This window comes from Alligator mississippiensis, chromosome 3 (assembly GCF_030867095.1).
Source record: "Alligator mississippiensis isolate rAllMis1 chromosome 3, rAllMis1, whole genome shotgun sequence".
Taxonomy (NCBI): Eukaryota; Metazoa; Chordata; order Crocodylia; family Alligatoridae; genus Alligator; species Alligator mississippiensis.
Window position 1 is genome coordinate 48,210,300 of NC_081826.1, and position 12,827 is coordinate 48,223,126.

The 12,827-nt window shown below is 43.6% G+C and overlaps 1 protein-coding gene across 2 annotated transcripts in view; it reads left to right on the top strand.

The window, feature by feature from the left end:
* The window catches only part of MMP16 (matrix metallopeptidase 16), a 326,417-nt gene that overhangs the window by 171,768 nt on the left and 141,822 nt on the right, over nucleotides 1-12,827 (top strand). For both annotated transcript variants that reach the window (XM_014610178.3, XM_019486726.2), the window contains one exon: nucleotides 421-569. In XM_014610178.3, the coding sequence (XP_014465664.2) occupies nucleotides 421-569 (149 nt within the window). The remainder of the gene's footprint in view (nucleotides 1-420; nucleotides 570-12,827) is intronic.

The window sequence follows — 12,827 nt, forward strand, 5'->3', positions numbered from 1 at the left end:
AGTGGGTGAATATTATTATATATCCTGTGTACAGTCAATTATATCTGACATATATTGTAGATTTTCTATTTTGTCTACTTAAAAAAAATTGTAGAAGTGCCTCAAGCCAGGGGTAGGTGCTTAAATTGTAACATGAAATAAATAAATACATTGAATAAATAATTGAAGCAGGCACTTGTAGATAATAATGAGATCTAGCTTCAGGGTACAAACTGTTACAAGTCTTAATACAGCCGAATCTTTAATAAAGCAGATGCAGTAAAAACCCCAAAGAAATATTTTTTCTCTACAAACTAACTAATTAAAATGATTTCTGTTGGGTGAATTAAAAGCTTCATCAGATTGACATGGAGTCTAGTTACTAGAGAAACTTATTTAATGATAATTCCTTTTTCACAGAAATTGTGCATGTCATTGCAGGTATGGCTACAAAAGTATGGCTATCTTCCACCAACTGACCCCAGAATGTCAGTGTTGCGCTCTGCAGAGACCATGGAATCAGCGATAGCTGCCATGCAACAGTTCTATGGCATTAATATGACAGGAAAAGTGGACAGGAACACACTTGAGTAAGTAATTGGTATTGAACTACTCTTGGCTTTTACATTTCAGTAAAACAAAGCAGAACTGAAGGAAATTCAAAGCCAATGAACTGTGGTAACTAGGGTATCCAAACAGCATGGCAACTCAGATGGGGAATTAAAGTGCCTGTCCTCTCTCTCTGTTCTGCTCTATTTTATAATGTCCAGTAGGCAAATTTCTTCTGTCAGTCTGCCTTCCCTTTTTTTGATATGTGATCCAAAGTGAGATATTAGAGGGTTAATTATAAGTATAGACTATAGCTCCCAGTATAAAAGTTTCAGAAAAAAAAAAATGAGAGCGTGTATCCCAGTGGAAAAGGACAATATCTTTGATTGAAAGTCTTTAGGGTGTATTTCCTTTTACTTAGGGTTACCGTATTTCCAGTTTTAAAAAAGAAGACACCTGGAAGGATAGGGGGTGGGTAGTATGATTTAGGGGGGGAGGCAGTGATATGCCTGTGCCCTGCCCCTCATTCTTAAGTCATAGCCCCCCAGCTCAGCTGCTGCCCCTCACTCCCAACCCACAGTACCCTGCCTCCCAGACCATGCTGGTTCCTCACACTCCCAACCTGCAGAACCCCATTTGTGCTGTTACTCCTCACTCCCAAACCGCAACCCCTGGTACTTCCTGTGCCCTACACTCATGACCCACAGTTCCTCACCCCCCTGGTGCTCCTCACTCCCAAACTACAGCTTCCGTCTTTTCCACCTTGCCAGTGCCTCTCATTCCTGACCCACAGCACCATTTTCCCTACAACCCTGCAGTGTCTCCCAGCTGCCCCACCAGCCCAGCTACACAGCTCTCTGCTGCTTCCAAAGGGCCCTCCTGCCCTCTTCCCCAACTGGAGGGGCAGGTGTCTCCCCTGCCTCCCCCACCCTGCTGCAGCCCCAGCACCCGGACAGGTTCCCTCAAAGCCAGCAGGCACCCACCCCCCTCACACACCCATTCTCTTCATGTGCGCGCACGCGCACACACACACACACACACACACACACACACACATACACACACACACACCCCCCACCCACCTACCCCAGACAGTCCTCAAGACCTGACCCTCCAACCCCCCACCTGCTTCCAGGTCTGTTCCCACCACCCTGCCTGGCTGCATACCAGGCACGTGCATGTGTGCACGGAGATGCCCCCTGCCTCTAATCACCCTTCCCTTCCCCCACCCCCTCACACACATTCCTCCCAGCCCCAAGCAGCTCCTTGGAAGTTCTGGGAAAAACTTTCATGCTGAGCAGACCAAAATCCTGGACATTTGTTGGTATTTTAAAAAGCCACCCAGACAAAGATGGGAGGACCCAAAAAGAGGTCCTGGGAAAACCTGGGGAATATGGTAACCCTATTTTACTCCTCTACCCAAATATCTTTACAGCTCTCCTCTGGCCTATTGATTTGGTTTCAAAACCAGAAAATATAGATATGATCATTTTAGCATGTGATAGATTTAAATTCATTCCACATGCTTAAATCATTTAGGTTCTGCAGTATGTGATTTTACTACTGCAGAACTACTACTATGTGGAACATTATGTCAGTAGATACAGCACAACACTGCACAGGAACATAGTGGAAATTCATATTCAAAGACATAAAGAAGTAATGGACCATGGAGTGGGTGAGTAGGGCATGTGCCGTGGTTACTGCCTAAGGGAAGAGAGGAGAGGTGCTCACCTCAAGGGTACTGCTTGCTGCTGCCTCTCCTATTACTGTTGCCTGCCAGCTGGCTGGTAACTATGGGTAGGGACAGAAATTACACATAAACCAGTATAAGTGACTGGAAACTGGTTCAAATCTATAACACAACAGAAGTTCAGTGCACATAAACCACGTTCAAAATGGCTGAAATGGGTTTAAGATAAATGTGGTTGGCTGTAGTATCAGACTTAACTGATTTAGGTTCAATCCGTTTATTGAACTGCTGTCCCAGATTCAAGTTAATTCATAGTCCCGCAACATCCCAGGATGCTTTTGTACCTCCCCATCAACTCCCCCTTCACAGGGCAGGTAGGCTAGCCTTGGCCCAAGCTGTCTGCTTCAGGCAAGCAGGGAGGGGTTCTGTAGCTCCCACCAGCTTCTGACCTGGGTTACTGCAGGCGTGTGGCTGCAGTTCCAGAATCAAAAGTAAATGTCTGTTCACTTTCTTAACGGTTCAATCTATGTATCTTAGACTAACCAGCAAAGATTGAATCAATTCAACCTTGGGCTTTTTGACTGTCTGTACTTAATCCAAGTGCCCCTGTGATGCACAATTGCTGGTGCAAGCAATGTGCATCATAGAGTGCAAGGCATTCTGGGAACTTTAGTTTTGTAGACCAGCAGTGGAGTTTGTTGCTTCTGTGGAGAACAATTGAGCCACATTTTTTGCTGCTGAATTCAGAATTTTTTTTTTTTGCCCTCTGGACATGGGCTTGGGTACCACAAAATGGGTTGAAAGTTTCCCCTGGCAGCAGCAAGCTCCACTGCCAGTCTAAAGAACTGTGTTTCCCAGAACACCTTGCATTCCATGAAACTGCACAGATCTGTGCTTTGTTCCTGCACCTGTGACTGAGAGGTAAGAGAAGATAGGGGAGACTGGTAAAAGCAGGCCATCTAGGGTGCTTTTTTTTCCATGCTACACCTCTGGCTCATAGAAATGTTAAAGTAAAATGTGCCAAAATAAAATAATAAATATTAATGTGTGATTTAGAAAATAAATCTGCAAATAAGAGTCTGAAATGCTTACTTGCATTTTCTTTGTTGGAATTTAAGAAAAAAAAAATACAATCCCTATTAAAGAATTTCTGTTGCTTCATAGCAGGTGATAACATTTGCTTCATAGCACACTGTGATAACATTTCCACTGGTTGCTGCATAGGAAATGAATCAACATTGTTATTCCAAAATTAACAGAAAGCTTTCTGTAAAAAAATTCCCTCTGTTCTCCCCCTACACTCATCCACAGTCCTCTTTCTCCTCCCCCCTTCTCCAAGTGGCAGCTTTTTTGGTTGTTTCTTGGTAAAATAGCTGCCATGAATATTTTCTTTTTTAAATTGCTTAACAGTTTAAGAAAGAGTCTTCCTAAACTCCCCATCAAGGATTGGAAAAAATCATTTTATTCCACTAGCACATGCATTTTTACACTGGAAAGCAATAATGAAAACCATTTTAAGAGCTGCCCCAGGGGGAGGTGAGTTGGTCAGACGTCCCTGGACCTAGGAATTTAGAGGACATTGTCACAGGCAAAAGCAATAGCAATAGAATCAGAAAGTGCATGCTGTCTTGTGAGAAATCCAGGTTTAGAAGTATATTTATGATTCAATCTGCTGGGTGGAATTAGAGTGTGAGTTCTTCACAGAGCTAAAATGATTGATCCATGAGGAGAGAATGCTGTTATACCAGCTACTAGTAGGCTTTTAAAGCCACATTAGTGGTGGTTTTGGAAAAGGCCATTTATTTCAGTAGAAGGAAAATAATCTGTTATGAATTGGCAGCAAGGGGAGTATAAGTGGCAAACAGGGCAGGGGTAGGGCACGATGACCATTCCTCGTTATTGGATGTCAGGCAGCATGTATAAAGAGCTTCAGTTTGCAAGGAAGATATTTTCTACCTACATAAAAATTTCATCCTCCAGTAAATGAAGCTGGCCATGCTAGGTAGCCCACCAGCGAGCCTGTCTCTGTCTTTCTGTCACTCTCTCTCTCTCTTGTTGCTACCTTTTTTTCAAGGAACCTGTCTATCATTACAATCCAAATCCTATATTTTGTATTCTGTTTTATTCTTGAGTGTTTTGTATTCCGTTTTATTCTTGAGTGTTTAAGTTCCTTGCGGCAGATAATGAAGCAGTGTGCTTAGCTACACAGAGAAGTATAAAAACACACACACCATCAGAGCACAGGTATATTGCATTTAACCCTAAAACATAATTAGTTTACTTGGAGTGTTTCCTGCATTCGCCTATATGTTTGCAGTTTTTCTGACTTCATTTGGCTTGCATGAGACTACCTGAAGTGTAGAAATTGGCTCATTAATCTATTAGCACAGATGCACTTATCTTGAGAAAATACACTTATTGGGCCAGATCATGCCCTCGGTTATCTATTTAGCATCACTGAAATCACGCTGAGCTGCCTTTTGGATTGTTGCTGTATTACAGGATTTTGTAACCATCTCATCCTGAACAAGAAGCATGTTCTTTTTGGGCCAGAAGTGTCTGACAATTTATGTTTTATCCCTTGGTAGTTAATAAACCTAGTAATAAAGATTAGGAACCAAAAGAAAACACCCAGCTTATAAAATGAAACTGTGGTAGGAACCTCATAGAAACACAGTATGTTCTCATCTTGTTGCACAGGGATTTACCTGCCTATGTCCCACACACTGAGAAAAGATTACCAGTTAATCTTAAGAAGGACAAACAATTAAAAGAAGTTAATATAGTTGCCTAATAGGAACCAACTTCGGGATTATTACCAGAGAAATAATATGTAGCAACAGCATCATCAGAAGTCTCTTAGGGATGGACTTGGTTGTTGTCTGAAACAAAATATCCCTAAAGGAATATTTAGCATGCAGAATATTAGAGGCGCTCACTACACCCTTAATATCACCGCTTACACCTTGTTGCATTTTGGAACTGGTTTCTCAGGAAGTTTGAAAACAGCTGTACCTGTTTTATAGATGAAATTAGGGGCTGGGAGTAGAAAGGATTATTCTTATAATGCCATGAAAAGGCAAGGTTGTTAAATTATTACAAAATATTCCAGTGATAATGTTTAGTTTTGATAATATTTTACATTATGGCCTCCATATGTTACCTAGATCAGTCAATCTTGCATAGAAGTGGGATTATTATAAATTAGTGCATTGGTTACTTTTCTGTACTTCCACACTCTTAAAATATGTATCTGAAAATTTAACTTGCTGCAGTAAGGTGAAAAAAAGAGTAGGTATTACTTTATTACTTTTTTCATATTGCATACGTTGCTTCCAGAACTATGTTGATTAAATAGTGTTTGCCTTAGTTAAGACGGTGCACTTAGAATGATAGGTATAGGTGTAGAGGCTGCTAAATAAATGCATGCAATAATGTTATGTGATGTTTGATAACCAGGGATCCTGGTTTTATCGGTTTAAAAATAATAAATTCTGATAAAAATTGCAAATTATCTAGTTTAAACCCCCCAAATCTGTGGTTTTTCCATGATTAAAATGAAATTCCACTATATATATATAGGTATCAGTTGAACACAATATTTTCTTGATATATTTACAATTTTGAAGCAATTTGGAAGTCTGCCGCTGCCTCAATCATTGTATAATAAAATACATTCTAAATACCTATACATTTTGTTGTTTGATTTGAGGTTTTTTATCATGGAAAAATCAGAGTTCTGCCTGCCCCCTTTACACACCAGGATGCGGGTCTACCTGCGGTTGTCCCCCACTCACTGCTTTGTGGTGCTGACCAGCCTTGATCTGGCAGTGCTCTGTCCATACCATTGCTCTTCATTCCCAACCCATAGCCCTCCAGCCCTGCTGGTACCCCTCACTCCCCAGCCCCACCCCCCTCCCCCCACTCCCCTCCAGCCCTGCAGGTGCCCCTCACTCCCCAGCCCCCCTCCCCTCCTCCCCTCCAGCCCTGCGGGTGCCTCTCACTCCCCAGCCACAGCCCCCTCCCCACCAACCCTGCTGGTCCTTCTTCCTCCCAAACCACAGCCCCCAGGCCCTACCAGTGCCCCTTGCTCCCCACCCACAGTGAGGAGCACAACTCCATGCCACGGCCCCTGCTGCTGCCAGGTGGCAGGGGGCACTTCGCCATGGTAGCACGGGGCTCCAAGCAGCGGTAACAAGCTTCCCGCCCCTGCCGCACTCTACCCTGCTCCTCTGGGTCTCGCCCACTAGGCTGCAGAGGCCTTATGGAGGCAGGGTGGTTAGCTTAAGCCTGCAGTGGCCAGCATACCCCTACCCTGCCTGCAGGATTAGGGAGCATGTGTCCCTCTTACGCCCCAGGGGTGCACTCAGCAGTGGGGAGCCAGCCCCCTCCACTGGTGTGCAAATCAGCTGCACTCAGTCCTGTTCCACTCCCCGCCCAGCCCCTGCGGCCATGCATTCAGGCCCTAGGTCCCAAGTCCCATACACGGCCCCAGCTAGGAAGCAGCCCCAGCCCTGCCCAACTCCCTCCCTCACTATGAGGGCCCCAATTCCAATCCCCTGCCTGCCTGCTGCCACCACTGCTGCCAAACTTACCTGCGAGACCTGCTCTCCAGACTGCCTGGTGGCCATGTGCATGTGTACATGCTCACATGCACATGGTGTCCCCTGCCGATGACACTCCTCCCACTCCACGTACCCCTTGCAAGATGGAACTCTGCCAGCCTTCAAGGGAAAACCCACCATTTCCCACATTTTTCTCCTTTAAAGGAGAAAATCAGGGTTTTTCTACTTAAAATGAGAAAATCCAAGCTTTACTGCTTTTTCTGCAGTGAACAGAAAACCCAGATCCCTGTTGATAACAGAATATTGTTTTCATGAAATTAATCATTTAATTTTTAATGAAATTGCAAACATTATACAGAATCCTGGAGTGTCCTGAGCAAAATGGGACATACGGCCACCTTACTTCTGATGATCTTTGCTACTTAGATATTATTAATCTGTCTAAATCTTAGAAATAAGGAGCAATACATTTTAAACTATGAAATCTAATTCAATTGTTTCTTTTACTAGTAAGGAGAGCAGTTGTTTCAATGGGAAAAGCACATATCATTGGGCATGCAGGTTGTCTGAGCTGAAGCCTTGAACTCTGTTCCTTGTTGCCTGGGTTAGCAGTAAACTAGAAGCATTGCGAATGAAGCACATTCAGTCACTGAGGCAAAATGGAATATCTTACATCAATCTCTAGTGGCTACCTCTCTGTAACAGAAGGAGTAGTACTGATAGGCCCTGGGAAGATCCATATCCATCTCTCCTCTTTTGGGCTCTGAGCCAGAGACCACTGAAGTCAGTGGAAACACCTTCCATTGACTCTAATGGACTTTAGATCAGCCCCTCCCCTGCCATGAAAAGGATTGCAGTGCCTAACCGTTACTCTTGAGATTAGCTGGAAAAAATACAGTGTCACGGCGGGGTCCTCACGGAGGGCCGTGATCTCCTTGAGGCCCTCTCACCACGCTACTCCGGCCCGAGGGCACCCTCCATTCTCGCCCGCCACGTCTTGATCGAATATGTAATAGGGAGGCTGCCCTGTGTTTCCTCGGGCCTGTCAGCTCCTGGACCCCTCGTGGGTCTCCCCGTACAATGGGCGCTACCCAAGCGCCCTAGCCTTATGGGCTATGCGTGGCTCCTACCAGCCCCTAATACCACGCCCCAAATCTCGCAGATGTAAAGGACGTTGTCCGGTCTGTCTCTCTACTGTGGCCCACCCTGGGCTCCCTCTCTCATGCCCAGCCTCTTGCTGGGACTCTCGTCTGGCCCACTCTGGGCCTCCCCTGCCGGTGTGGTTCCGCTTCGGGACTCTCTAGCGGGCCTCCGGTCCTATGGGCCAACCGCACGGATACCCTCCCTGACTCTGGCTCCCCGCGCTGCTACTCCGTCTTCTCAGGGGCAACCGCAGCACCCTGCCTTGGTCTGAGGGGGATTGCCGCACTAGCCTGCGGCCGGGCTCGCTATGCCCGTGCGCCCACACTGGGCTACTCAATAAAACACCATGGCGTTCCCCCTCTCTGGGGCTCGCCGCGCACACACTGGGCTACTCAAAAACATACAATGGCGTTCCCCCTCTCGGGCTCGCCGCGCCCACACTGGGCTACTCAATAACGTACAAGGGCGTTCCCCCTCTCTGGGGGCTCGCCGCGCCCACACTGGGCTCCTCAGTAATACCGCCCCTTTCCTGGGGCCGGGGGCTATGTTCCCCCACACGCAATCCGGGGTCTCGGTCCCTGTCCGCAACCTACGGGCTGCACCCGCGGCCCACTGGCCGCGCTCCTCGCCGCCAGCTGCTTGCGCAGTGGCGTGCGAGCTGCGCCTTCCCTGGCGCTATACAGGGGGCTATGTTCCCCCACACGCAATCCGGGGTCTAGGTCCCTGTCTGCAACCTACGGGTTGCGCCCGCGACCTACTGGCCGCGCTCCTCGCCGCCAGTTGCTCACGCCCTGGCGTGCGAGTAATCGAGGCCTCCTCCAACCCCTACAGCCTCACCCAAGCCTCCGGGTGTAATAATACAAACACAAAGCAAAACCACAAGCCCCTAGGCTGTAACACAAATGCAAGCTGCCTGGCCATAACTCCTCATCATAGCTCAAGCCTCCAGGGCTATCATGAGCTGTACTTGCGACTTAGGCTCCTTCCCATATCTTGGCCGAGGAAGCTCCTGCCTCTCCGGCTGCTGGCAGAGAACTCCCAGCCTGGCCTCAGCCCTGAGCTTTATAAGGGCCAGGCCCTGCCCCCTACAGGCAGCTGGCTCCCCTTAGTTGCTACGGCAACCCACAGCTGTGCTCACTTGGTTCTGCCAGGGCTCTCTCCCTGGCAGTTTCTCCTCTCTTAGGAGCAGGCACTAAGGTGCCCTGCGACATACAGCCTTAGTGATGGGAGAATCCAAGGGAATCCTGTCAGGAAAAATACAAAATTAAAAACTTTTCAGTGAGATCTTTAAATTTTTAATAGAGTTTCTGGTTCTGAACCTAATCCTAGCCTGTATACTTCCCCCTCCAGTTAGACAGCTTCATGTTTTAGTAGCTATGGATTTTGCTTCTCAGAACAACTCTCCAAATAATTTATCTTTCTTTTTCTGAAAATATATCTCTAAACACAACTCATGTTCAAATCCCCTTTTTGACCTTGAATTGCCTTTACAGCTGAGAGAGAATGTGTGATCAGGGCTGATCAGAAAACAAGAATTCTGGTTTTGTTAAAAATATATATTTTAAAATCTGTTTCTGTTCTTCTTCAGAAGAAAAAACAACCTTTTTATCCTGTTTTGGAAAAAAATAAAGGGGTACAGGAAAAGATCACCTAACAGCCAATATGATTATGGTACTGAATTGTGCATTTGTTCAAGCCCCTGCTTGAACAATGGCAAATGGGAGGGCTTATACTATTGCGCACCCTGGGTCAAATCTGTGTCTATTCTGAGTCTATACTGGTGCAACCACAAGGACTTCAATTGTGTTTTTTAAGATTTACATTGATAGGACTGAAAGAAGAATTGGTGGCTGAAAAAAGGATTTCAGGCAAAAACATGATCAGATGAGAGAGGTAGTCAGCCATATTAGTATGAAAGGCAGAAGGATAGATGTGAACCTTATATAAGATACATACCTGATCTACCCTCCCTTTTCCAGATGATCAATATTTTTTAAAGAAAAAAACCCACATAAGCATTACAAAAAAACCAAACAAACACACCCCTTTATAACCATCTGAAAAAAATATTTTTGTAATTGAAAGTACATTTTTATTTTTGTGTAATTTTCTTGTTTTACCAGAAAAGCTTACCAGAAATAAAAGTTGTTTTTTTGGGGGTTTTTTTGCCAGTTCTACTTACAACACAGGAGGCAACGTATTGAAATAAACAAATGAGTTGTGAATTCATTCCAGACTACAAGTCCACACTGTGATGTGCATAGGCATCAGTTTGATTTGGATTACACTGGGATTTTGAGAAGGTGGTAGCCATCCTCTATAATTAAGCATACAAGCAGCAGTGAATCACGCTGTAGTATTATGTGAACCATTCTTTGCCTGCTCCAACTTAAAAGCATTTGAGCATAATGTAACTTGGCAAATTCATGCCACTTTTAAAACTGTTTGTAGAAGTAATTAGCTTTTCTTAAAAGCATGTTATGAATCAATTTTTATTATTATTTAAAAAGTGCTGGGATTGTAAATAGCTCAAGCAAGATGATATAATGTTGAAATTCAAATCTCTGTTGGCTACCAGCTAGTCTGGTCTTTTGTACTAAGTACATCTCTTGAACATAAACCTTTTATGATGCTAACAGTGATTTCTACCAGAATGCTGAACCTTCAACATAACTTGCAAGCTCATTTCAATAACAACTTTGAAGATTCATTTTTAAATTTACAATTTAGGAGATTTACAGCCCTTTTCTGGCCTTAACTCTTCCAGGTGAGCCAACCCTGTTATTCAACACAGATCTCCATCAGTTAAGCTGACTAATTTAAAAATGGGCATTTTTTCACATGGGCCTAATTCACTTGATGTAGAGCTAGCAACCTTAAAATAGTATTTGAAATGATCTATGAATGTGTATCAGACCCTGATTTTTTTGTACAGTGTTTCTAACAGAATATAATAGTTTTATGTTTTTGCTTTATTCCTTGCTTCTTTCATTTGATGTAGTGATATCACCTTAAGGTGAGAAAAACTTGTCTTTTGTTACTTATATGTTACTTTCTGCAATGTGTTTGTGTGTTTTCCTTAACCTAATGTAAATATATCCTGTAGTTTAAATGCATGGTAATCGCATGATGATTTTACATCCAGTCAGAATAAGTGTTAATGACAGAGTGTGCCTAAAAAACTTCCTGAAATCTGAAGCAATTTACTCATTTCTCATAATCTCATTTACTCAGACATACATCTAGGGTGATTCATTGAGAAAGAATGGGGTTCTCCTTTATTTCTATTCATGTAATTAAAATGTGAATACTGCCCTCTGGGTTTATTTTATTATGAGAATGAATCTGGAGTTGGCAATAATAATATATCCCTGAAATTTTCTTTGCCTAAGCTAAGTATTTTAAAGGCATAGGGAACATGTAAATCAGAAGATATTTTTTTAGCAGATGGGGGTAAAATCAGGCTTACAAATTCTGTATCTGCAGAAACTACAGAAAGAAGGTGCCCTTCCTTCTAATCCCTCCAAAAGTATTAATAGTAATCAACTATTTCCTGTCACAGACATGACTCTGTAGTTGGGGGTGGGAACAGGACTATTGTTTGTTTTGTTTTGCATTTTACTAGAAAAATTAATTTGTGTCTAATTCATTTGGTATGGCAGCTTTTAAACACTCTGACTAAAAAACACAAGCTTGATTGTCTACAGCTTATATTTAGGTAGCTAAATGAGGCATGTGTTCCTTTTCTGAAGGTTCCTGTTCTTCAGGTACCTAAATATGGGGTTGCTGACTTCAGGCAACCACATTTGAAAACTGGCTCCTACATTCCTAGGCTTACGTTGCATAACGGAGACATAACCAATCAAAGTCTTTGAAACAACTGATCTGGTCCTAAAACCCTAACTGATGTGAGTAGGCTGTGATGTTGATGGATGCACTCCTGTGATTGAAGACTACAGGTTTTGGTCTGACAGGAGATATCCATATCAGACTTTATATACACTAGAAACAAAAGACACAATATATACCTCCATATCCCCACTTCCCCCCTCCAAACCCACATACACACAAATAAAAACATACCTACTATATAGTGTAAATGTAACAACTACAATGTTTAAACTTGTCTGTTTTAAGGTCAGTCACTGAAAGTTTTATTTAGGTACCTACATAATAACCTGTTCTTTATTCTTGTCTGAAGTGTATATATGACCTGCTGTGCCTATATATCTATATAAATGGATATGTGGAATTCGTGTGATGCTTTAGAAAGAAGGATACCATATTCTATTTTTTGTTCTTCATAATTTATCTGTAGTATATGGTTTACATGGTATTAAGTGACCTAAAATTTATAATGCACATATAAGTCCTTGAGTATAAGGCTGAAAATAGATCATACTAATGCCGTTTGTTAGACAGGATCTGTTTTATTTAACATTTCAGTGGTTTCACTGAAGCCCGTATTATATCTATAAAAATAGTTCATAGTGGCACGTGCTATTTCCATTGTGAGAAATTTAAAGAATCTTCTCTCCTACTTGTATTTAACTAAGCTTCTGTAGGATACAAGAAAATATGTTTTTGCCTCTATGGTTGCATCTACATGTGCACTTCCCTGTGGAGTTGACTAATTAGTTCCACAGTAAAGCATCACCATCTACATGTGCACCCATATTAGGGTACATTAAATTAATTAACTCTACTGTCCTATGGCAGAGTAATATACACTGCCTCAACATACATGTAGATGGTGACTGGGGTTGGCTGGAGCACAAGGGTGCTCAGTGCGGGGCTAGCTGGCAGGCAGCCCCCACACTGTAGCATCCTCATGCTCCAGCCAGCCCCAGCACCACCTAATGCCACCATCCAAAGCCTGGGGCTGCCCCCCTGAGCTT